The 25,007-nt window shown below is 38.0% G+C and overlaps 1 protein-coding gene across 13 annotated transcripts in view; it reads right to left on the minus strand.

The window, feature by feature from the left end:
* LOC124405112 (broad-complex core protein isoforms 1/2/3/4/5) overlaps positions 1 to 25,007 on the minus strand; it is a 69,685-nt gene that overhangs the window by 36,486 nt on the left and 8,192 nt on the right. For 6 of the 13 annotated variants that reach the window (XM_046879738.1, XM_046879740.1, XM_046879743.1 and 3 more), the window contains exons 1-5: positions 15,498 to 15,685; positions 11,577 to 11,778; positions 11,266 to 11,457; positions 9,396 to 9,993; positions 8,222 to 8,281 (exon numbers count right to left, since the gene is read on the minus strand). In XM_046879738.1, the coding sequence (XP_046735694.1) occupies positions 8,222 to 8,281; positions 9,396 to 9,993; positions 11,266 to 11,457; positions 11,577 to 11,762 (1,036 nt within the window). In that variant the 5' untranslated portion in view covers positions 11,763 to 11,778; positions 15,498 to 15,685. Of the gene's footprint in view, positions 1 to 8,221; positions 8,282 to 9,395; positions 9,994 to 11,265; positions 11,458 to 11,576; positions 11,779 to 14,856; positions 14,880 to 15,497; positions 15,686 to 16,235; positions 16,271 to 25,007 lie in introns of those variants that run through there. The other 7 variants (XM_046879741.1, XM_046879744.1, XM_046879739.1 and 4 more) reach the window with 4 other exon arrangements.

The following is a 25,007-nucleotide window of genomic DNA, read 5'->3' on the forward strand; positions in this document are numbered from 1 at the left end:
GTCATCGAGGAAAATTCTTTTGGGTGTACCCGGTATGCGCGATTTACGAAATAATATACGAAGGTGGAAGTTAGCGAGATTGAAGTTAAAAAATAGAATTGGTTGCACGCTTGATTACTTTTAAGAATACGAAACTTGACTGACGGATATACAATCTTACTACGTTCTATTCGTTGATGAAAAAAAACGAAGGGACGTTTTTTTTTTTTTTCACAATTACAAAAGAAATCTCGATTCACGAATCACGTTTTACAATAAATTTCCTCATTCCTTTCCGAGCATTTTTATTACGATATATACTAACAACGATAATAACAATGACGAGCACAAGAGTGAACGACACAATAACGCGTTATCGGTTTAGAAATACATACGTGTTACATTGGGTATAGATATACGTATTGCGGAATCGAGGTGCAGGGTAAATATTATTTGAAGACGTTGCATCTCGAAGACCTGCTGTGTGCAGCGGACATTGTGTATTATTGTATATATTTATATACATACGCGTGAAACGAATGATGAGGCGAGGAAAAGAGAAGAAAAAAAAATTTTCAGTTCGCGTTTTTGCGCAGTTATTTTTACATCGTATGTGTTTTTATATCCTACACTAGGTACACCTAGGTATATTTGACATATTACAGGGACGCGATCTGTTCCTGTTGCTCATGTGCACATCCGATGCAACAGAAGAGAATTGGCGAATAAAGAGAGAAAAATCTGCGAGTGGAAACGGCGCGCGAATAAGCCTGCGGCAGGAGGAAGGGGGGGGGGGGGGGGGGGTGCAAGGTGAAAACGTACCTGATCCGAGTTATAGAGAAAAAAAAAACAGAAAAGAATTTCGGAAAAGCATGGCTGTAACTTTATCGCGGTAGAGATAGGCCGTTTCAGCCTTTAAAAACAAATTTCGTCGTTCGCGAAACGAAAACAAGCTAAGAATATAAAAAGCGGGTGTATACTATATATATATATATATATATATATACATATACAATATGCATATATGTGAAACATAAACGTACGGTATAGGTATACTTGTATAAGTACATACACCTTGCATTCTCGCGTTTCTCGTTCTCATCTATAATAATGTAAGTTGTTTGTTTTTCCATACAGTTCTAGCCTGTTTTTATACTATTATGATTGTTGTTATTACACTGTTTTTTTTATATATCGCGAATCCTTTTCATCTACGTCTCTACGATATCGCCGTATCGATCGATGAATCTTTAAGCGACGACGGATTTGGAATGAAATTTTATTCGTTGATTTGCATATGTGTGTGCGCGTAAGAGATACGTAATTGGATAAAAATGCAGTACTTAGGATGGGTGGTAGAAGGTCTATTGAAAGTCCGAAAATATTGTGTAATAATGTATAAGAAATGAAAAGGCATGCGGAATTGTTAGCGATAAAAATTGATTTTATTCATACCGTATAAACTAACAACTAGACAGATCTGTAGATCATACGAGACTGTGTATGCAAGTATTGCAGCGTATATATATATATATATATATATATATGAAGGAGAAACAAAGAGGCGGGAGAGTAAACGTATAGTGTAGACAGCTGCATAACAAATGTACATTATCTTCTATTATTATATACTTCTTTACTTTACTTTACTTTACTTTACTTTACTTTACTTTACTGTTTCTTTTCTTTTTCTTCATTTTTGCATAACACCGCGCGTGAGTTACGCTGCAGCGAAAAAGATAATACACGAGAGAGAGAGAGAGAGAGAGAAATAAACTAGAATAAAGAATGGGAAGAAAAATTTGCCAGATAAAGGGACGGATTGTATTGAAAAAAAAATAAATAAATAAATAAAATAATCATCACTGCACAAACGACGCATGATTTTAATATAATAACGTGTAATTAATAGGCAACTGCGTGATGTCCGCGTGTTTATACGAGAGAAAAAAAGAAAGAAGGACAAAAAAGAAAGGAAAAAAGAAAAACCAAACGGCAACATATTTTTTATGTCATTTATAGAAGGAGGAAAAAAAGAAATATCGCAGATAAAGATAATGAGCAAGTCTAGATGTAAAAATAGAAGATCCAACACAAGTCCGATAATAAAGCGACAAACTGTATCGCATAGTTGGAACGAAGAAGAAATTGTATTAAAGTTTTCACACCGTGGTATAATTGTAACACAAAAGCTGAAAACCTCTCAACTTCTCGATATTACAATTACGCAATGCGCATGATTAATTATTCCTTACAACTAAACATTTATCGTCGTCCAATTTAATTACTTTCATTTCATTTTTTACCTCGGTTTGCCTTCTTCTCGGTTTTTTTTTTTTTTTATTTTTTCTCTCATTTATATTATTTTCTCTCGTTTAACCGGAATCGCGACAACAATTTATGCGTAAATACATACGTACATATAATAGGATAATATGACTTACACCGGAAGTGGTATAAGTGTGTGTGTGTGTGTGTGTGTGTATATATATATGGGTACACAAAATATGTATTATCTCGATTATTTCCTCAATGTGTAATAAATGCAGATTTCCACACACACATACATCGGTAACTGGTCTGCAAAATTATCTACACTGTAAAGGCACCACAACAAGGAATTGTTCCGGTGCAATGACCATTCGACAAATTCGAATGAAAAATGTCGCGTTTTTTTGCGAAAGTATTCAATTAAAATATCACACATTGAGCGTATGAAAGAGGGGAAAGGAAATGAAAAAAAAAAAAAAAAAAAAAACACCGTACATGCGAAGAGTAGCCGGTGAGACGTGAAAAAAAGTATCATAAATTTTGATACTTGAGAAAAAGGAAAATTGAAGAGTAAAATTAAAAAAGGTCGCAAGTTCCTGCAACTGAAGTGAACAAACAAAAATTGAGAAAAAAAAAAAAAAGTCAAAACAGAGAAAAATTGTTTTGTTTTTTCGTTGCATAGTTAATTGTTTATGCACTTGAATTCATCTGTGGACGAAAAAAAAAAAATCGCAATCACAGCATTTTTCAATTCATCTCTTCAATTAACGATGATACGAACGATTCTACGAAATTGAATTAATACGATGAAAAGTAAAATTTCGAAATAATATATAAAACACGCGTCTATAAATATATATTATTATCACGGAAGGAAGAATGCGAAATTATTATCTATGAAATATTTCTTAATCGATTCACCTGCAATAAAATTATTATTACGTATCATACGGTAAAGTATAAAAGATCGCGTATAAGTATGTATATATATATATATATATACAATACATGTATAACTTGCAAAAGTGTGCAAATAATTTTGAGAGACAAGTGGCGCGCGAAGTCGTCGGTTCTTTCCATTTTTACTCTTATTTTATTTTCATATATATATATATACTTTTCTCTCTCCAACTCGTTTTCTTCTTTCTTTTTTTTTTTTCTTATTATTTATTTTGGACAGGGGGGCGGCACAGAAGCGACTCGTAACGTGTGTAATACGTGTACATATATTTGCTTGCGCATACCTATATACGCATGAGAGAGAGGGAGAGAGAGGGAGAGAGAGAGATAATGAACGGCTGGACGAGCGCGGCGACAAGATTAACATAGCAAATAATTAAATATCTAATAATTCACAGTGCAGTTGGAGGAATGTTGAGTGTCGCGACAAGGTCACCGTATTTTTAGTTGGGCCAATGTTTGATCGGCGACATTCAAACCCCCGCCTGCGCAAAATGATAGGGGGACCTTGAATTTCGAAGGATAAAATCTGCGAGCTTATCGTCGGTCGGGCTTCTGATAAAACTGTTCTTTTTTTTTTTTTGGTCGTTTTTTTCCCAAGTTTTAATTTTTTTTTTTTTTTTTATCTCCTTTTTTTCCTTTTTTTTTTTTCGCCACCGTACTAACCTAGCATAAGGCGGTTATTATAAATTAACGATGCCGCATCCTTAGCACCGATCGTTGGTCGCTAACGTATCATACCCGATACATATAATGTCTACACATATACTATATATATATGTGTGTGTATGTATATATATATATATATATGTATAGCATAGAATGTAATGACGACTCGTTAATTGATCGTAAAGTTTATTCGCAAATTAGCGGCATGCAGACGTGAGTTATTACATGTACGACGCGCACACACGCGATGTCGCAGGTCACCTGGCATGTATAGAGTATATATAGAGGAATGAATATATCTGGACAAAAGTACACACGAATTTCCTGCAGGCAAATGTTTTACGATAGTTAAATATATTTACGAATTGACGATTTCGCAACGCGATCGATATATTCTTATTACGCCTGTTATTCTTATCAATCGTCATCGGATTAAAAAAATCTGCAGCGTCTTGTTTAACAGTTCAATCTCTGTCCGACACTGACTGCAGTTGGTTTCAGGATAAATTATAATAGCAAAATGGATTACAACAAATCCATCCCTCCCCCTCCCCCTCGCCCCTGAAAAAGAGAAGGAATGAAGAAGAAAAAAAAAAAGAAAAAAAAAAACTATACTCTTCTAATCGCGCGTTCCAGATATTCGTAAGTCCAAACCAGCGTTTCACAACGCTAATTAAAACGCAGCTGCAGTAACTCGTCTGACATTGGCCAAAGGTTAAAAGCTAAAATAAGAAAAGAGAATGAATGATAAAAAAAAAAAAAAAAAAAAAAAAAAAAACCCCGACTACCATCCTTACATAGTTTTAACTTTTAATCGTATTTTCGGTTGTTGTATTTTATCGTTTTTACACTTATTCATTAAATTTTTTTTATCTCATGAAATTCCCAATGAAATACACATATATACACACGTATAACGTATACGTGTAAATATATATTCATCTCTTTTTTAAACTCATTTCTTGCAGTATGTAACACGTGTGTGTGTGTGTGTATATATATATATATATATATATATATATATATATATATATATATATATATGTATATATACACACGTACATAATTATACAAATCCGTATTTGAATCTCCGGAATAAATTATCAAACAGCATTGAAGATTTGATTAATTTATCGACCGTGGAGATGTAAAGAAGAAGGAGAAAAGAAAAAGAAAAAAAAAAATACTTCTTTAATGAAAATAAAAAGCGCAACGTCATACTTCAATAGTTGTATTACCCACCCATATCACCGAATACCGATATATCGATACAAAATATATGTATGCATATATACGTATGCATGGACATAAGGCGTCTGCATTTATAAGCTAATACACGCGTTGTTTGTCGTTAAAAACAACACAAAGGATCATTATTATATTTTCATTAGGTAGATACAACACAAGTCGCACCCCATAGATCATGCGGATGACGATGACACCATTCGGCCCGCGTTATCGTTTCGGCACAGATTATTTTATCGCTCGAAATCTCTGGCTTTTCGCCGCTTCGTTGTCTCGACGATACTCGCCGACTATTTTTTTTTTTTTTTTTTTTGCAAAGATCGTGAATGTGTATTTAAAAATATTTTTTACCCATTGACCAAATATAGGAGAGAAAAAAAAATATATATATATACGATATTCGTTGCAATGTCTTTGTAATAAGTCGCGGATTCAACAAAGAAAAATAGGGGCAGCCTGGGGGGGGCAGGGGGGGTCAGGGGGGGGCGATAACAAAATTACGTCAATGATGAACTTTTTGAGAGAAAAAAGATTTTTTTTATAGTTGCGTAGCGTCGGTTACGTGCGTTGTCATTAATTATAGATATACTATAGAATAGCAAGTCACTTGCGCGTTAATGAAAAAAATCTGATTAAATAAACAAATCCGCATCTTAAAACCGTGAAACATTGCTATTATTATTATTGTTGTTGTTATCATTATTATTATTATACGTAAATAAATCAATATATATATATATATATAAATATATATTAACGTTGACCAGTAATAGTGGATAATATGTTATTGCAATATATGGGTCAAATAAAAGTAAAAAATTGAATGAGGAGCGATAACTATAGAATGTGTAACAATATGTACCCCATCACATCCTCTTCGATGTAGGTACTCGGGATCACCCGGTATATACGTATACAACACTCCGGATAAAATCTATACGTATGTAATATACATACGAGCGTGTGTCTGTATATTTGTATGTATGTACGTACGCAGTACAACAATAAAATAATATTCCCGCGTATCAGGGCCGATTATTATCGCTATATATTAACGATTTCATATGCCACCTTATAACAACCGCGTGCGTATACGCGAAATTTTCGCGCATATCGCGTAATATGTGTGCGTATATTACAATATAAAGAATAAAAAAAAAAAAGAAAAAGAAAAAGAAGAAGAAAAAAAAAACACTGATAGGTGTACGTTTTTTAAAGGACATAAATAAACCATATACGAAAAAGTAATAGGCAGTAATATACGTGTAACTATATAGCCATAAATTCCCAACGTAAGATATTCGTCGACATATAAACTGGCTGTATATACGAGTATATAGATATAATAATGGACGACCGCATTGTACGGATAAATATATATATACGTAATGTAATATATTTATGTATATATATATTATACAAAAAAAAAAATACGTTACATTATACGTAACGCAGGTAATAAGATGTGTATAAATAATATTTCGACATTAAAATATATAATATATTATATCACGTGTGTGATTGAAGGGGTGAAAGAAGAAAAAAAAAAAAACAAGAAAATTTTTTTTAAATTAACAGGACGACGACAACAACACTCATATACAAAACTGACAAATTGGACGGTACGAGCACGGCATGATAAAAGAAAAGGATTGAGAATATAATGAAAAATAAAAACAGAAATAACAAAAAATAATAAAATAAAAAAAACAAGAAAAATACCAACAATAATAGAATGATTTTCATGTATATATATATACGTATGCAATAATAATATCAGTGAGAAAAATCTGATAATTAAGGAGACGCTATACATTATCATGAAAATGATTGTTAGGCTCTACCGCGGTGAAAATAAAAATAAATAAATATATATATAATAAAATTGAAACGCGACTGGTTTGAACTTCGGTTCACGTCTATAGTATATAAGACGATGAAAATTACTTAATAAAGAAAGGTGAATTTAGCTTGAACGTCCTGAACTTGATTATAATTATTCTACTATTATATAATATTATTGTACAGTAATGCCAAACTTTTATGAAATTCGCAGCGCTAGTTATTAATAATTATCGATGACGATATTGGTCACTCTTGGGTTTTTTTTTTTTTTCCATATTTCTTTAACTTCAATTAAAAAATTTGTAAACAATTTCATTTCGCATTATTTATTCGTTAAAACGTGGTATTTGTATATATATATGTTTCAATTTTTTTTTTTTTTTTTCTTCTCTTAAGAGTGTGTATGATAATATAAATCTTTTTATAATATGAATTCATGATATAATGCGTGTATGCGATTTGAAACATGATTTTGAAAGGTTGCGAATAAGAAAAAAAAAAAAAAAATAAGAAAAAAAAACAATTAAAAAAAAATATATATACGAATGAAAAAGTATAAGTATACAAATGATGATTTCAATGATTTGGAAACACATGCCAATTAGAAGAAGTTACATTTTTCAAGCAGAATATATAGTAGTGCTCTTTCACCGCAACCAGTAAATTCTTATTTGTGGTTGGTTAGTTTGATATAACTGCACAAAACTGTACACATATGTATATGCGTATACAAAATGACACATTGTTCTAGAAAAAACATGTGTAGGCATGTATACACACACACATATATACATATATATATATATGGCATTTCTTTTCTTTCTTTCTTTCTTTTCTGTACTCAATCATTAGACGTATGTATATAGCTTCCACATTAAAAATTCACCGGACATTATTAATGTATCAGCTGTTAATTGGAAAATTACAATATATAATAAGAATATACAGCAAAGAAGTGCCTGCGCTTGGGGAGGTATACAAATAAAAAAGAAAAAGAAAAAAAAAAAACATACTAAAATCAAAAGAACGAACGAACGATCTACCGCGACAAATTTCGCAAATGTATGAATAAAAATAAAAAAAAAAACTATAAAAAAAAACAAACATTGGGGGAAAAAAAACCACAAACAACGTGACGAAATGAAAGAGAAAAGTAAAAAAAAAAAAAAAAAAAAAAAACACAGAATTTCATCAATCATTCTTTTGACTTTTTATCGTCAGCTTGATATTTGTAATAAGGACTTTTTCTTACCTTGTGAAGTTCCAGCCAGATCCGGTGTTTGAAGCCCGTGTCCGAGGCCTGGAAATTTTACTGAACGTTACGCGTAGCAAACAGTGTTCTATAACTAAATCACAAAATACTGGCCTGTACGCAATTTCTCAATCATTTATTAAATTTATTTCTTTATCAAGGTAATGATTATGAATGTTGAAAACGTCGTTTTGATTTTTCCCCTCATTCGTAAGAATATCATTTGGTAATGAACAAGATAACAAGTAGCAAGAAAAAAGTCTACGACCTGTCTGAGAACAGCTAAATTCAATGGCTTAACGACTTTTACGCATAATGGTTATCATCTTGCGTTCATTTTCTTTCAAATATCTTCCCATGTACATGTTGTGAAAGAACGTGGAGTATTAAAATTTGATAAAATTATGCATCAGACAAGTTACAAAACAAATATCCTTTCCTTTAATTACAACTGTTATTTTGTTGGTTCCTTTTTTTTTTCAATTTGCTATCGGACTAGCCAGCCAGCCAGCCAGCCTTTCCTCGCATGTAAGATAACTTTTGACGTGACCTTCGCAGCCGCTCCTAGCTTTTAGCTGGTAACAATTTTTAGTGCTTGCGTATCATAGCTAGCTCCAAAATAATCTTGGCGATAACAATATCAGTACATACTGCAGTAATGAGAGTTAAAGATTTTATGCCTTCGATTACCCGAGTAACAAAAAAAACTGTATGAATGTCAATTAAATGTTTAGATTTCGACCAAAGAAATTAGCTAAATATTTCCAAACCGAGGTGTCGTTTTCTTATTCTGTTTTACTGCCTTTTTCAATTTCCATAATTTTCGAATAATTATCCAGGGTGCGACATACTGTCAAACGAAAATATTGTAACGAAATCTGACTAACTTTGAGGAGGAAAAAAGTTAAACGAAGAATAAAATTTCGATTTCATTGATTTTTTTCTCATTCCGTTGCTTTGAATATCGAGGAGAAGGGAAGAAAAAAAAATACTTCTGCTCCAAAAATACATATTTTGTCTTCCTACATCTTCTAAGACAAAGACAATAAGCAAAAGAAAGAAATTTCTCTGAGACAAACACAAACACAGAGTGTGAGAAAATTTAAAAGATTCAAACAATGAAAATTGGTCTGTGCGTACAGGCCGACACAAGAGATTGAATATCGTTTCTCACCTGATAAGGGTGAATGATCTGTGGTTAGCGCAGACATGCTGAAATTGTAGGTACCAGGCGTTGAGGTGAAAAGTTTACTCTCCGCTGGAAGGAAGCTTGGCGGTGGATGTTCGGGTTCAGGGTCGTGTTCGTTGCTGCTCGCTGACGCCGGCGGTCGATCAGACGCCGCAGCCTCGGAATTTGAGGAGTCGTCGTGATTGCCACCGTTTCCACCTCCGTTGCCCCCCGTCAATTCAAGGGGTTCGCACTTGATATTTTCCTCTATATGACTGCTGTCTTCGTTCAATCCGTTACCCTCAATTTTACTCGATAAGTGGTTGCTTTTTATCATAGAAAAGTCTGTCGGTATTGCGTCGTTGTTGTTCAGAGGAGGCGACGGCAGTCTGGGTCTTTTAATTTTCTCATTGTGCGTGTCGTAGGGATGAGCTTCGCTCTTGCGGACCTGCGATCTATGAAATATCTGTTGCTGCATACTTGTTGGTATTGGCATCGTTGCTGCTGATGGCGGGGAAGAATTTCCACGTAAAAAATTCTCTTCTGGCAATTTTTCATGTGTGGGGAGATGGTTGCCAGCTGCCAGCGCTCTGACGTGTGATAGCTATGCGTTCAAAAAGTGAAAAAAAAATGTATTTTGTGAGATTCAAGGGTTGCAGAAATGAGAAAATAAATATTCAGTTTTGTTATTGTAATACATGAATTTCTATACGTTGCTCATTAACTCGTATCAAATACAAGGAAAACGTTTGAGCTAGAGAATTACTAAAAATGACTTTCAACTATTTCTTTGCTACCTTCGCACAAAGTTTAGGACAGCTGGGAGCTTCTGAAAATATCCAAACGACTCACGATAAAAAAAGCTTGTAACATTGAAGTGTATAACTAAGTATAGCGGGTCGAATCCTAATAAGTAGTTGCGAAGAGTCCACGTGTAAGTAGCCTCAATGATATTAGCATAGAACATTATAATTTACATTTAATCAGCTAATTATACATAAAAATTTCTACATCTACATTCCGTATTTTACATAAGCATGTGAAACATGTCGGTATGATTAATCTATTTTCATACTGAAAAACCAATTGTACAAATCTAATACGGAACACGGAACGAAGCAAAAAGGAGAAACAGAAAGACTTGGTGTATTAGTAATGACAATAATTTTATAAGCGGTATAATATATAATTCATATTCGTGAATCATTTCCCGACCCACATAAAATGTGTCAAGTGTAAAGAGGTAAATTTTATTTTCATCGTCGTAAATAATTCTACATCAGTTTTTGCTTGGACAAAGATTAGCGCCGCTGCACTAATTATCATTGTTTGCTTGACCTATGACAATCGCGAGGAAAAACCGAGATAGGAAAAGGTGCACTGTATCAAGATAAGATGAAACCAATTTAGTTAAGCTATGTCAAGATAATATTTTGATAGCCTAAATCATAAAGTCTAACTTTACTATAGAAGCGAGAGACAGCCACCACTGCTGCTGTTGCTGTTACTGTTTTTTCTGCCTTGAATTTGCTATAGCGATCACCTGACAGTCTGGGCAACGCCTACAAGATAAAACTATTCACCTGGCCAAACGTTCCGTACGCAAATATGCTCGTTAAATAATCTAAACGTTCGATGGCTAGCTAAAATAGACGCGTATAAACTGGCTGTTGCATAACACGCTGATACTTATGCAAACAAGAATCATCAACCTCGTATCAAAGTTCTGTCTTTTTTCATTTAAATGATTGCCAACCATTCGAGGGATAAAAGAAAACAAAATGATGTCACTCGGAGAGATTCAATCAACAATCGTTTTCTGGCTAACTTACTTCGACTAGTTTATCAAACAATCAAAGGATCCGGCAAAACTCACCTCATCCCTATCGGTCTGATCGGCTTGCTGCGTTAGACCAGATACCCTGAGGACCTCGGCAGTCTTGAGAAAGCTGCTCAACGATCGTTGATGGACGTTAACTTCGCCGTGGTAAATGAACTCGACGAGGGCGTGCAGATCGCTAAACGCGACATCCTGGAGCACTATCACCGGGTGCTTGCACGGCGTACTCTGTAACGAAAGATTGAGAAAGAATATCAAGAACGGAAAAATTTCAAATATTGTCCAATGCCTCATAATTTCATCTCTTATTCGGCTGGAAAAGGATAAAGGATTTCTTTGTCACCCACCTTGAGCAACTCTCTGAAGTACGGGCTGCAGGCTGAGAGTACGACGCGATGCGCCTTGAGACTCTTGCCGTCGCAGGCCAATGTGACGTCGACGAAGTCTTCATCGTCTCGCAGATTTTCAAATGCTGACGTTATGCTGCTCTGGTAGTTGTTCCATCGCAGGCAAAAGTGTTGCGTATCTACCATCGTTCTGACTGTTCACCTGCAAGGAAATTGCCGTTGTTGTATTACTTGTATTCTAGCATAAGCAAAATTAAAATTTCTGTCCTTCAGTCATCGCTCGTCTCTATCGTTACGAAACGGTATTTGAATAATTTCATGCCAACATTCCCCCTATCAGGTCATGATGGCCTACATCAATTTTACGTCACTCTGCGATTGGTAAGAGGCTGCATTCTCCGATACTACGTGAGATATTTTGAATTGTGGGCAGTACCGAGCGATGTGACCTTTGCACGGGTCTGTAAACGACGGTAGTTATTATTGATTGATGATTTCTGAACTTTAGATGCTGGTATCCCCTCCGCGAACAATTTGTCGAGAAAAGAGACAAACCATTCAGGCTTTCTGTCAAGGTGGCGAATCTCGACGATGATACAAAATGCGAACATACATATTACCGTAAAACGACGGATCGATCAGTTCCCAAAAATGTGCAAAAAATTAAGAAAAGTTTTGACACTCGGCATAAATATGGATTAAATTTGAATAAGCCAGCATGCTAGAGCCTTTCGTTTCCTTGACTTATTCAAGATAACGTCATCATAAAAAGCAGACCAAAGAGAGACTGAAAATTTAATTATGATCGTTGAATCAACTCGCCATATATTTGTTCAGTTTATAAGTGTTTTCATTTTTGGAACGTTGAACCGTACTGCATGTTTTCAAAGAAAGAAAGGAACGGTATATAACTTTGAATAACTTTGTCATCACGTGATTAATATTTTCAGACCAGAGCCAAGTACAATCCTACTAAGCAAGTGTTGCTATTTTTTTTCTGATTTCCGATTAGCGATAAATTCTACCAAGGTGAGATTTCTTTCTTTAAAAATGGATACATACACAATGAACGCACTAATATGACATGGCGACTCAATTTCTCTAAGCCTTGTCCGACAAATCCTGATAAGCCCGTAAAGGTGCTGATAAATAAAGATAACATATATTTCGTATAAAGTGCTGAATATATATCGCAATAGCAACTCATTAAAGAGTAAAACTATATTCGACAGAATATCGCCTGCATAAATAATCATCCATTGCCACACGAGTATTACAAGCAACACTTGAATAGCCATATAATTTTTTTTCCAACTCTGTGAAAGACGAAAGAAACTTCACAAAATTCAGATTATTGCTTCATCTGAAAGGACAAGAAGCTCAAAACTTTGCAATCGTAATAGCAACAAATATGGACTTTGATTTGTACAACGTGTCAAAATAGTTTGAAGAAAATTTTTCTACAAATAATAGCCAGACTAGCTGTAGAACAGATTAAAACTAATAAATATTTCGCAGGATTATACCAGCATGTTCCGAGCATTTTTTCCTTGGACATTTTACTTATTTATTGTCGAATAAAGTTCGCTGCGAAGGCAAGTGTCAGGTTTCCATGTCTGTTTCGGAGAAAGATTTTATAAGCATAAAAAAACTACTCTTTTATTCGTAATGCATCGATTATGTCAGAATATTCCTTGATTGCATCAGTAGTAACGAACAGTGGGGCTGTGCTAAAAACTACGCCTGCAAAGCAGCATCTTTGCATGTTTATTTTTTTCTTTCTTACTTTCCTTTCAACTTTTTACTTCATTTCGTTTCATTTCTTATTCTATGCGAAAGAAAATTAGGTCGTCACGTTGGAGCCAAGCCAGACTCAGTAGCATATGATTAAATAATTCTCCATTACTTATGTGTGCGCGTGTCCATACAATACTCCTGTATATTTGTGACTGTATGCATACATACGTGTGTATAAAAGTGCAAGCATTAAAATACTGATAGTGCTATCTCAAAGCAACGATAAAAAGAATTCTTAGAATTAATTCGCAAGCCTTTTATTTTATAACTATATAGTTATTCTAATCTCTCCAACGCCTAGTATGTACCTATTGGGAAACTAAATCGTTTTGTCATTATTGTTGCGAATAATTGTAATTGCAAAATTGGAACCCAGGTATTTGCAAACTGTGAGTAGAGCGAATAATGGAGGGGGGGGGGGGGGGGGGGGGCATTTATTTTCGACACTGTAACGTCGTTTTACCGTCTTACCGTTTACAATTAAATGCACGAATCACCAACAAGTATCACCGAATATAAAACACCTGGTACCCTCGACTATTGATGAATAAATTGTGAATCCGGGATGAGAATGCAGAAAAAAATTGGAAACAGACAAGAGTTGAAGTTTAAAAACTATCGAAAAAATTGAGGTGAAAGCGGCAAGAATGTAAAACGCGCGGATAGTCCGTCGTGACATTGACAGTTGACAAGAGAGTGAGAGCGTGCCGTCGTCGTCGTCGTCGTCGTCGAAGAACAGTACGATAATCGTATTACTGGTCGTCGAGTATTTTGACAGTTCTAAAGAGAAATAGAAGTAACCTCAAAATATCCAGATCGAGTGAGACACGACTAGACGCGTTGTGAATTTCGCGAAGACTCATGAGGGAGAAAGAATTTGAAAAGAGAACGACGTGCGTCGTCGGAGCCGCGAGTGATTTTCAAATAGGATAACGAAATGACAGTTTGATGACGATGCCAAGTTGGCGCGCACGGACGCACACATTCATAAACAAGTACGCCGGCGGCGAGGCTATCGCGAAAAAAAAAGACGCCGGGGCGTCGCAAGGAGTGACAGGGTGAGGAGGGGGGCATGACGAGGGGGACCAGGGGAGGGAAGGGAATAAAGGATGGCAACGGTACGGAGATAAAAAAAAAAAAAAAAAAGCGCAACGAAAGTGAAGAAAGAAAACAGAGACGGCGGTGGAAAAAAAAAAGAAAAGAAATACGAAAACGAAGAAACGTCAGTCAGTCGGCAGCAGTCAGTTAGGCCGGCGCGCTGGCGTGATGCACCGAAATAAATCCCCGCAGTTACACGCAGTTAGCCTATCTTTCTCCCTCCCTCCCACCCTCCATCTCACTCACTCACTAACTCACTCTCCGTCGTACGCTCTTCTCTAGCGTTTTACCGGCTCGCGAGAAAAAAAGAAGCGAAAAGAAAAAAGAAAAAACAAAAGAAAAAGAAAAAAGAAAAACAAAAGCGCAACTACGTGTACGTGCATACTTTTCTAGGGCGAGACGAGGAGCCTAAAATGGCGACGTCGATGTAAAAATTCAGCAACATCATTACGAAACGGTTAGTAGGGTAACGGTCGCTCGCGTCCCGCCAGGACAACTCGTTGTTTCAACACCTATGTACTCGTATTGTATGCACCACACACGCTTCTGTACACCGTCTCTCGGTTTGGTTTCGCTCACGCGGCGTACGTACGCCTGTCACTCGGGCCATGCCTTCGCGAACTAACCCCCAAAATACGGGTTGTCATTTCCTGCGTGACTCAAGCGAGCGTCCGTGAGGGTAGAAACGGAATATAGATAGGCTGTTGGGTGAATTTGACAAGTTTACTCTACGGACGAACAGTGTCGAGAGATGGGTGAAAATTGACAAGCGGAGAAGGATCGGCGATAAAGACAGAAAAAACAAAAAAACAAACAAGAATCAAGTAAATAAAAACAATCGAAACAAAGTAAAATAAAATCGCGAAGAAACCATAGAACAAAAGAGAAGCTATAAAATTCAAGCACGGTGCATGATATAAACAAACGACAACAACGACCTCGTGTTGTTTTTTTTTTTTTTTTTTTTTTTTCTTCCAAAATTTCGTGTAAAAGGTGGTAAATTTTTTTCTTTTTGTTTTTCTTTACCTTATTACACCTGCCGAACTCGCTCATGTGCGCAGATTGTTGTTAATACACCATATTATTATTGAATAACATTAACGCTGCACTTCGTCCGGTGAACAGCGAGCGCGTACATTGCAGCCAGCCGCGGCGGCAGCAGCAGAGTTGCCGAAAAACGTTCTCGTGAGTCCGCAAGCAGCGGCGGCGGCGGCGGCGGCGGCGGCGGCGGCAACGACAGCGGCGGCGGTGACGGCGGCGGCGGTGGCAGCAGCAGCAGCAGCAGAAGGAACTGCTCGGAAAGCGGCTGAGCGGCGCGCCGCGAAATACGAAATTCGGCACGAGGTTTCTCTGTAGATATCTTGATGTGTTTCGAGAGGGCGAATCGCGCGATAAAACGTCAGCGAAGGTGAATAAACCGTGCGAGGATCGTAGGTCAGGTGCGAGAAATCGGGCGGCGTTTACCTCTCGCTTCGATATACAATATCTTTTTTCACCGGCAGCTGCTAATAGCAATAAGAGTAGCAGCGATGAGGTGGTGGTGATTGGAAGGACTGCACCCAACGAAAAAAAAAAACAACAACAACAACAATCGAAATCCGACGATACCACCGACGCGAAACGACTCGTTTGACTCGCGAAAAAATGTATAACAGCACTGACTGTGAGAGCACACCGCGAGTTAGGACTACGGCTACACGGTTATTCTTTATCGGCACATGAGACATCTGTCGTAATAAGTGCGGACTAAAAAATAGTGCGTACGCAGAGGAGCAGCGTGCGGCGGTGGTGGGGGCGGTGCTTGCGGACGATGCCGGGTGCCTCCTCGGCCCCCATCGAGAGATGAAAATGCGCAAAGCTAACGAGTTCCAATTAAAAATAGAGTTGGATTTAAACCCTCCCTCCCTCCCTCCCTCCCTCCCTCCCTCGCTCCGTCATCCCCCCCGCTGCTTGGCTCTGGCGAATAAGAAGTAATGAAAAGAGGGAGAAAGAGAGAGAGAGAGAGAAGGAGGAAAAAAAACGATCGATCCCCGCGTACTCTTCTCTTTCTCCCTCTCTTTCCTACTCCGTCGGACTTTCGCTTCCTCCTCAATTCGCTTATGCCGCTTCGCGTACATTTTCGCGTTATATTTTCGCCACTTTTCACTGTTCCTGTTTTATCTTTTTTCTCTCTCTCTCTTTTTACGCGTCTCTCTTCCTCCTATACGACCTCTCCATCCGTATTTCCCTCTTCCGTTCTTTCTCCTCCTCCCTCGCCCTCTCTTTTCTACTTTCTCCAGGCTGCGCGATAGGAAATAGCATATCCCGTAGGCTAATGAGAGCGATCTGGCCCCCTCTCCCTTTCCACCTTCCCCTCCCCACCCCTCACCTCCCCTCCGCCCCTACCGCCCCTCGCTGCGACGTTAGTTCGCCTCTCCCACCACCGACTCACTCTCACTCTCCCCCTCCCCCCTCTCTCTCTCTCTCTCCACTCGATTCGCCCCTCAAAAAATCATTACGCCCTTCTGCGGGCTGCGCATGAACGGGATTTTAATTCGCTACTAGAAAAGCAATATATAAATAGCGCACAGACATCGGCACAGAGAGAGAGAGAGAGAGAGAGAGAGAGAGAGAGAGAGAGCCGCGAGACGCAGGACCATTTCTCGAATCCGCGTCTCGTCGAGTCTCGTATTCCTTAACCCCCTCCTCGCCGCTGCACTCCACCACCACCACCACCACCAGCACGACCACCTCGCCACCCTTTTTCTCTCCACCCATCACCCACTCCTAGGGGTTCCTTTGTAATATTTATTGATTGGATTCCCCCAGCTCGGAATGATATCGGCTCCTCTTTCGTAAGGAACCAACTACACCTACGTATAATGTATACGGGAATGTCTATCTATCTATTTATTTATCATCGTCCGATCCGTGCAGCAGCGGCAGATACACAGCTGTGGTTATTGTAACGTACCATACGCTGTACGTGTATACACTCTACTATACAATACATACATAATATCTAGATGAGCGAATTACATTTGTCGCGGCCATCAGGTATACCTACACACTCTACGTAATATATACACCTATATACGTGAGTGTGTCGCGTTTGATTAGGACTAATTTTCACACACGTGCCGTGGTATTAGACTTATCGGCTTTCTTGTGCACTAAAATCGGATCAACTTGTCTAACTTTCGTATTCATATACACGCGGAGGAAACTGCACGCGTATCAACAAAAGAAACGAATATCGGTAGGAAATGTATGAACACGAAGTACATATTTCGTTTCAACTAAAAATATTTAATACATAATTTATACTTTTGCATTCAACAATCAATCGAACCGGCATGGCATAGAGAGTATATATACCTACATACACAGTTTGTGTATATATATATATATATATATTATATATATATTATATATATATATATATATATATACATTATAGCAATACACACTTGTGCTGGCGTTGATCTCGGCGTATAACTTACAATTAAATACGTTTGTGCCTGTAAATCCGACACAATGTACGTATTATAAGGCCTTGAAGTCCGTTACGCATAATAAGCTGCAGATTAACGAACGCGAATTAAGAAAAAATAATACAAAAGCGCTCTTACTGTACACGGACGGAATTTGGCGTGCGATTTTTACTGCGGCTGACGGGTGGCGGGAGGGGGGGGGGGGGGGATGAGGGGAGGAAGAGAATGACGGTGGCGGGCGGCGCGTGGTGTATACTAACGCTTGAAACTCGTGTGTACAAAGTTGTCATAATTTGGATTAGAATTTTGAATAGCGTCTGCGACGTAAGGGCATATGTTACGTGCGCATAATACGTGAACACAATATAGGGTGGCGGAAATGGTGCAGATTTAGTGTGAGGTATGGGGATGAATGCAACCAGTGTATATACCTATACGTAATTACTATATGTATATGTATACTAGAGACAGACATAACGGGAGCTGCGAAATGCATAAATAAATTCGTTTCAAGTTTTGTTGCGATTGAGGGATAGGGATAAGAAGAAGAAGAAGAAGAAAAAGAAGAAGAATAACGCAGGATGGAAATCGCCTTGGTTTATACATGCATGCATACACAGAAAAAGCGAAGCGGCAAGTTGGTGTCCGCGGACGCCGTTGACCAAATAATTGTCCTCGATAGAATATTTTTTTTGCGTGTTAAATAATTGCAGAGACACAGCTGCACGGCGTTATGCAAACGAGGAGTATAGGGCAAGAGAAAACGGTGAAAAAAAATGCGCTTTATTTTTGCAACATACGAGCTGGCGAAGAAGGCGATGTGTCGCTGAATTTAGACGCAGTTCTTTTCATCAAAACAATCCTCGCCTTCGATGCAATTATTATGTTTTTTCTATTTTTTTTTCTCTCTGTCTTTTTTTTTTTCACTTTGTTATTTTTTCATCTACAGTTTAGTTCACGACGAGTGCACGCATACACGCACGCCCCACGTTTCACGCATACGACGGCAGAAGAACGTTCTACGGTCAGTCGACCGGTGAGTCAAACGTCCTTGGATGGAAATAAAAGAGGACAATATGATGCATCGGGCGAAATGCACTCGGTGCATGTGTAACTGCATAGAGTCCCTGCATCGGCGCGCATCCCATGCCTGCAACTCCCGGCTGTACGTCGCGTCGTGTATTATACGTAGTACGTACGTAGCACGAGTGCAGCGTACTCTCGGTGCCATGAATGCTTCGTTTTTTATACGGAACGCGTCGGACCGGTAAATCGACGACAAGCCAAGGGCTGGCTGCAAGGAAGACTCGACGACTCGTGCCGCGATCAGCTGGATACGTGTCAGAGAAGAAGAGGAAGAAGAGGAAGTCACGAGACTCACGAGTGTGAAGAAAAAATGAAAACAAGAAACGCAAAAGGAAGACGAACGCGATAAACCTGCGTGCAACGAATTAAAGATGCATGGAGAACCAGAAGAAGAGGAGAGGAGAGGAAAATGAAAACGAAAACAAGGAAAAGAAGCGGAGGAAAAACGGAAAACAAGGTGTACCTACGGGCATATCTGCAACCTCGCGGTTTCGTGGGCATTGCGCGGGGAAGGGTTCGAGGCTGCCACCCTTCGCGGAAGACCAGGCTCCGCGAACTTCTCCCTCGACGAACCGGGCCTCCTTCTTCCGGCCACCCCCGCCCCCACTTCGCCTCGCGAAAAAGCTCCGCGTCCCCCTTCCACCCTTTTGGCTTATCCCTCCCCTCCATCGGCGGCGGGACCGCAAAAGCACCCCCCACCCCTCTGCGTTTTTGCAGCACGCCAACCAGCGACCCTCGCACGTGTTTATCATATTCGCGTTTGCATTAAAAAGGAAAAACACACACGACGTGAACGTAGCGTTGTGACTATCGTGTATGTATATTATTGTATATATAACCCGGAACTATGACTACACAATGTCGCTACTCGATCGATCGGGCCTTTTTTATATATTCTATTTTCAATTATTATTATTCAATTCAATATTACAATTTTGAAATGAAAATTTTTAAAACAAGACTTGTATAAAGATTGATCAAATTTTTCCAACATACGTAAAATTCATCTGCTCGAAAACGACGAGTTTCGATGTTGAAGAAAAAAAACGAAAAAAAAAAAAAAACGCGGAAATCTCGGATGATCTTGCGTCATGAAAAATCAACGGCAACTCTGATCACCTCTGACGTGGAAAACTCCGAGTTAATTGGGCGATCAGAATACGAGAATCCGAGTACAGGCGTATACTCCGTACACAGTAGAGGGTGTACATAACTTATGTACCTCGTACACAGGCATCGCGTGACTCGAACTCGAGACACCGGATGCGCTACTGGTATTACATTATATACGGGGACAGCCGAAAACAGGATAGATAGTGGTATTCGACCCGACGACTCGAGGTGTTGGGGGAAAATATTGTCCGACATTTTTCTTCTTTTAATTGTAAATTCTTTTCCTCTGTTTGCGATTTAATGTAATTAGTATTATTACATCCATAGCACGATGATGGGATCGACGTGTAAGTATGAAAATTTGCAGGGGATCACTTGTTGTTATTAACCGCCCGAGGATTGATGAGACAAAATTTTGATTCTGTTGCTGTTGATTTTTTATTTTTATTTTTTCTTATTTTTTTTCATGAATGGAGATTCCGATCGAACGAGTCGTACGTATAGGAACGCAGGTATCGCTTCTCTCTCACAATCAGTTGGAATGATAACTTCGTCGGCAGGCACACGTGCGTCTAACGAGAAACGACACGTTTTGTTTTATGCCTTTCTATACTTACTATTTCGCGAAATGTTATCTATAGATATGCTTTAAACGTGTGTATGTGTCGTATCTAACTGGCGATAAAGGAACGAGGAAATAAACTTGACGATAGAAAATAATGTTATCGAAAATCATTGTATATACATACATACATACATATATATATATATATTATATATTACATGTTAAAGATATTTCTATAAAGAAAAGAATGTCCGTTATAATATTTATACGTAAAATGTATTAATATAAAAACAATAAATATTTCATTATAAGACAATTTTGAAACTGATCTATTTGTTCGTTTGTTTACTCGTTCGTTGCCTATACTTTTTGTAAAACAATATCCGATGTTGTGAAAAATTTGTGCCTAAAATGCTTTTAAATGGTGCAGCAATATTCATTTCTGCATAATAATGACGACCTGCTCGTTAGAAGTCAGAAAGTATTAAGAAACAGATAAGAAAATTTGATTATAAATCTTTTCATTTCTCTATCTCTTTTTTTCTTTTTTTGCTTGCCTTATGTAAATGTTTCCAATGCAAATTAATGGTATTCATTATACATACATGTAAGTATCTATCACGAGATTAATATGTAATCGATCAAACGTTTATTATAACAAGTGAGGAATATTTTATCGGCTTGACAAAAGAAAGGAAAAAAACACACACACACACGAATAAATCGAAAAAATAACCATATAAAATTCATCATAAAAACGTCTAATTATGCGAAAAGTGCGTAACGGTCATAAAAAGACGAAACGTAAAACTTTTTTTTCCTCGTCAGGTCAGAAAATGAGAGAAACGTGTAACGGTGTGTGTCAAACGCTTAAAAATATGTCACCGAAGTATATGCGGAGTGTGAATATAATAATAAAAGAAAAAAATAGGACGAAAAAATTGAGGGGGAGACAGAAATATGCATGCAAATAATCGCACACGGTATAATGGTGGAAATGTTTGCGACAACGATATAAGGAGAGATGCGAATCGCGAAAGGTGAGGCCGAGACTTTGCCAGGCGAATAATAGAAGCACGGCTGGGCGGAAATCGCCTTCGCGCAAATTTCACGTTTCTGCACTGCGCAATCTTGGCTCGTCTTCACTATCATGGGCATGCAGATGCGATAATGTAATATTATATCCACAATCTCCAAATTTCAAATGCACCGTTTAGAAAGAAAATAAAAATAAATAAAAAAAACTAAACAATCTAAATCCGACTACAGCTTAAATCGAGTCGTGTTGGATTATTTTTCTGGAATCGATTAACCGATGCATCGATTATTTTTAGCTTAGTGACCATCGTCGCTAGCCGCGAGACGCTTGGCGAATTCGCGCACGCAACACATATACACATACACACACATGGATACATATATATATATAGGTATGTATGTATACACGCAAGTGTGCAGAAACCTTCTAAAACCGTTTACGTCGTTATTACACCGACAAGCGTCGTCCTTCCTCGTCTTGTAGGACGTACGACGTTGCAGTGTAGTGCGCAGGTACTACGCAGTACCGAAAAAATCTCAACAAATTATACCAAGCGATGCAAAACAGAGGAAAAATCTCTAAGCTTTCGCCGGTGTAACATATGTATGTATGCAAATATATATACATATACGCATACACATATACGTTGTGTACTGGTATGTATACAGATATGCGTTTGCATCGTATACCGACGCATTTCCTTGCCGCGACGCGTCATAGCGACGACGCACGGCATACATTATACACGGTATGCCGTTAAGATTGTACGATTCGTCGATTTACATACCGGTTTGTATTGTGTACACCGGGGGTTTAAATGCACTTATAACGTACATCGTCCGTTGTTGTATAATAATACAGGGTAAAATTTTCATCGAAAATATATCCATATTTCAAGTATACATATACGCTGTGATGGATAATATTTCTGCATGGCCGTTTACCTCTTACATATAGGTGCATATATATTTATACGTATATTTATTTATAAACTTCAATGTTGCAGTTCTGGTTTTACGAAATTCTTATCATCCTATTTGTTTTCGCCGATGACGCGTTTTTCTGCAATTATTACACATATACATATACTTCTGTATTTTATTTAAAAATCCAAGTACAGAAAGTATATATAACATATTTAAACATACAAACAATGATCGCGCGGTATATATTGCAATAATATTTCGGTAATTGATGAAAAACAAAATGTGCAGGTACCGTCATACTTTTCCTTAAGCACTTCAGGATTACAATATACCCGATATACATTGCGACACGTGTATAACACGCGTGCGGTAGATATAAAATACTTACTACTATTGTACGTATGTGCAAAGCGTTTGTCCACTTTCGTTGTTTTATCGAGTTGCAGGCCCGCGTTACCTTCATCATTATTATATTCACGTCACTCCCCCTTCCCCCCCTCCCTGCCCGCGCCCCTGAGGTGCAAAAATAATTTTCGCATACAAAACGTATTCAAGTTGCGTGTATGTACCTGTAGATATAATGTAAATGGACATGCACACGCATATCTATGTATATCCTCTAGCAAAAAAACATTCGATTTTGTGTTTGAAGGCCCTTTGACCTTCCCTTTCCTTTGCCAATTGCAGTGCACAGGTTGCAGCTAACGAGATATGGAAATCGATTTACGAAAGCAAGACGTATATGAATGCCTGTGTATATAATGCAAATTCATTCGAGGTTCGCTTCCTCGCGGTTTAATATGTATAAACTTGTACGAAATCAAAAATAAAATAAAACAAATAAACGAAGAAAACCGAAAACAACGATTCTGTTGATTTGAAACTTGACGTAAGGAAAGAATTTAAAATGTAAAATTGCAGCAAGACAAGGGAGGGGGGAAAAAGGTAAATAAATATGTAAAAAAATAATACCCGAAAAACTGCAAACCAGATGCAGGGGGACAAATTTATACATCCCATGCATACCTACTGCAGAATTTCAAAGAGATTCGACTCGATACGCGACGACTGCACGTCCGAACGATACATCTGCAATAAATTTGTTGTTGTTATCCCGCGCCTTTAAACGAAGGTCAGGCCCATTGGCCACGTGACACGATTTGCTGTGATTTTCCTTGGCGAGGTTCACGCAAATATCCGCATGATAATCTGCATCAATTCCGGCGGTATTGTATATAACGATACGGAATACATAATTAATCTCGTGATTAATTTTTCCTGTGTAATCGTTCGTCATCCTTAAATTACATATACCATACAGAGCATCGTTAAAATGCAGTAGAAAAATTTAAAGTCGGGAAAAAATTGGCAATAATTCTCATCAGACAGAGAGAATTTTTTTTCAAGTAAAAAAGAAATCGCGCCGCAGCTGCAGGTGCGGTGCAAAGGAGCCGGAAAACTATGCGCGCACTTTTTTCGCGGGCCACCTTGTACGAAAGTCGCGGGTGCTCAGCGCCGTGTCTGCGTATGCGTATTGCCAAATCTACTCGACACACACGCGAATAAGCCTGTTCTCTCGGTGCAGGGGAATAGGGGAATAGGGGAACAGGGGGAGCAAGGGGAAGAGGGGTGGGGGGTTCGCGGCTACTCGGAGAATTGGCTACTGACTGCATCGCGTCGCCCCGTCGCCTGCATTCGCAAACATTCGGTGGCCGTTGACCTCTTCTCCTGGGCCAACCCGCCAACTGCCAAACAACACTCTCCGCGAGCCGCCGCGCGTATTATCTATCCTTCTCTTCTCCTGCTGCACTTGGTGGTTGGTGGTTTACGCCGCAATATGTCGCCATCCGACAAGCCTGGCTGCACACTGCCGATGCCATTGTCTCATTAAAGAAACGTCGTCGTATCGCGAATGATTTTTTTCAAACGCTGTAAAATTTTTTACAATTTTTCCTATTTATGTGTATATATATTGACATTTTTTTATTTATTTTTTTTTTTCTATTTTTCTATCAAACGAGGTTACGTATCTTTTTTTTCTCTCTCTCTCTCTCTCTCTCTCTCTTCAAAGGAATATGAATATCTTTTTTTTTTCATGCATCGAAATTGCAGAAAAAAATAAATAAATAAAGGAAGAAAAACGGATAAGAAACCAAGCGATAACCGTACAACGGACTGTTTTGAAATTGCAAATATTATCGTACATAGTACGATTCTTGACGAAGGCAATGATTTTCTTTTCTTTCCTTCTTTTTTTCTTTTTGCTTATTTTATTTTCGCGAGGAAGAAGAAGAAGAAGAAGAAGTACAATTGATAACCCGTATTTTTCCTACA

Source organism: Diprion similis, chromosome 4 (genome assembly GCF_021155765.1).
Source record: "Diprion similis isolate iyDipSimi1 chromosome 4, iyDipSimi1.1, whole genome shotgun sequence".
Classification (NCBI taxonomy): domain Eukaryota; kingdom Metazoa; phylum Arthropoda; class Insecta; order Hymenoptera; family Diprionidae; genus Diprion; species Diprion similis.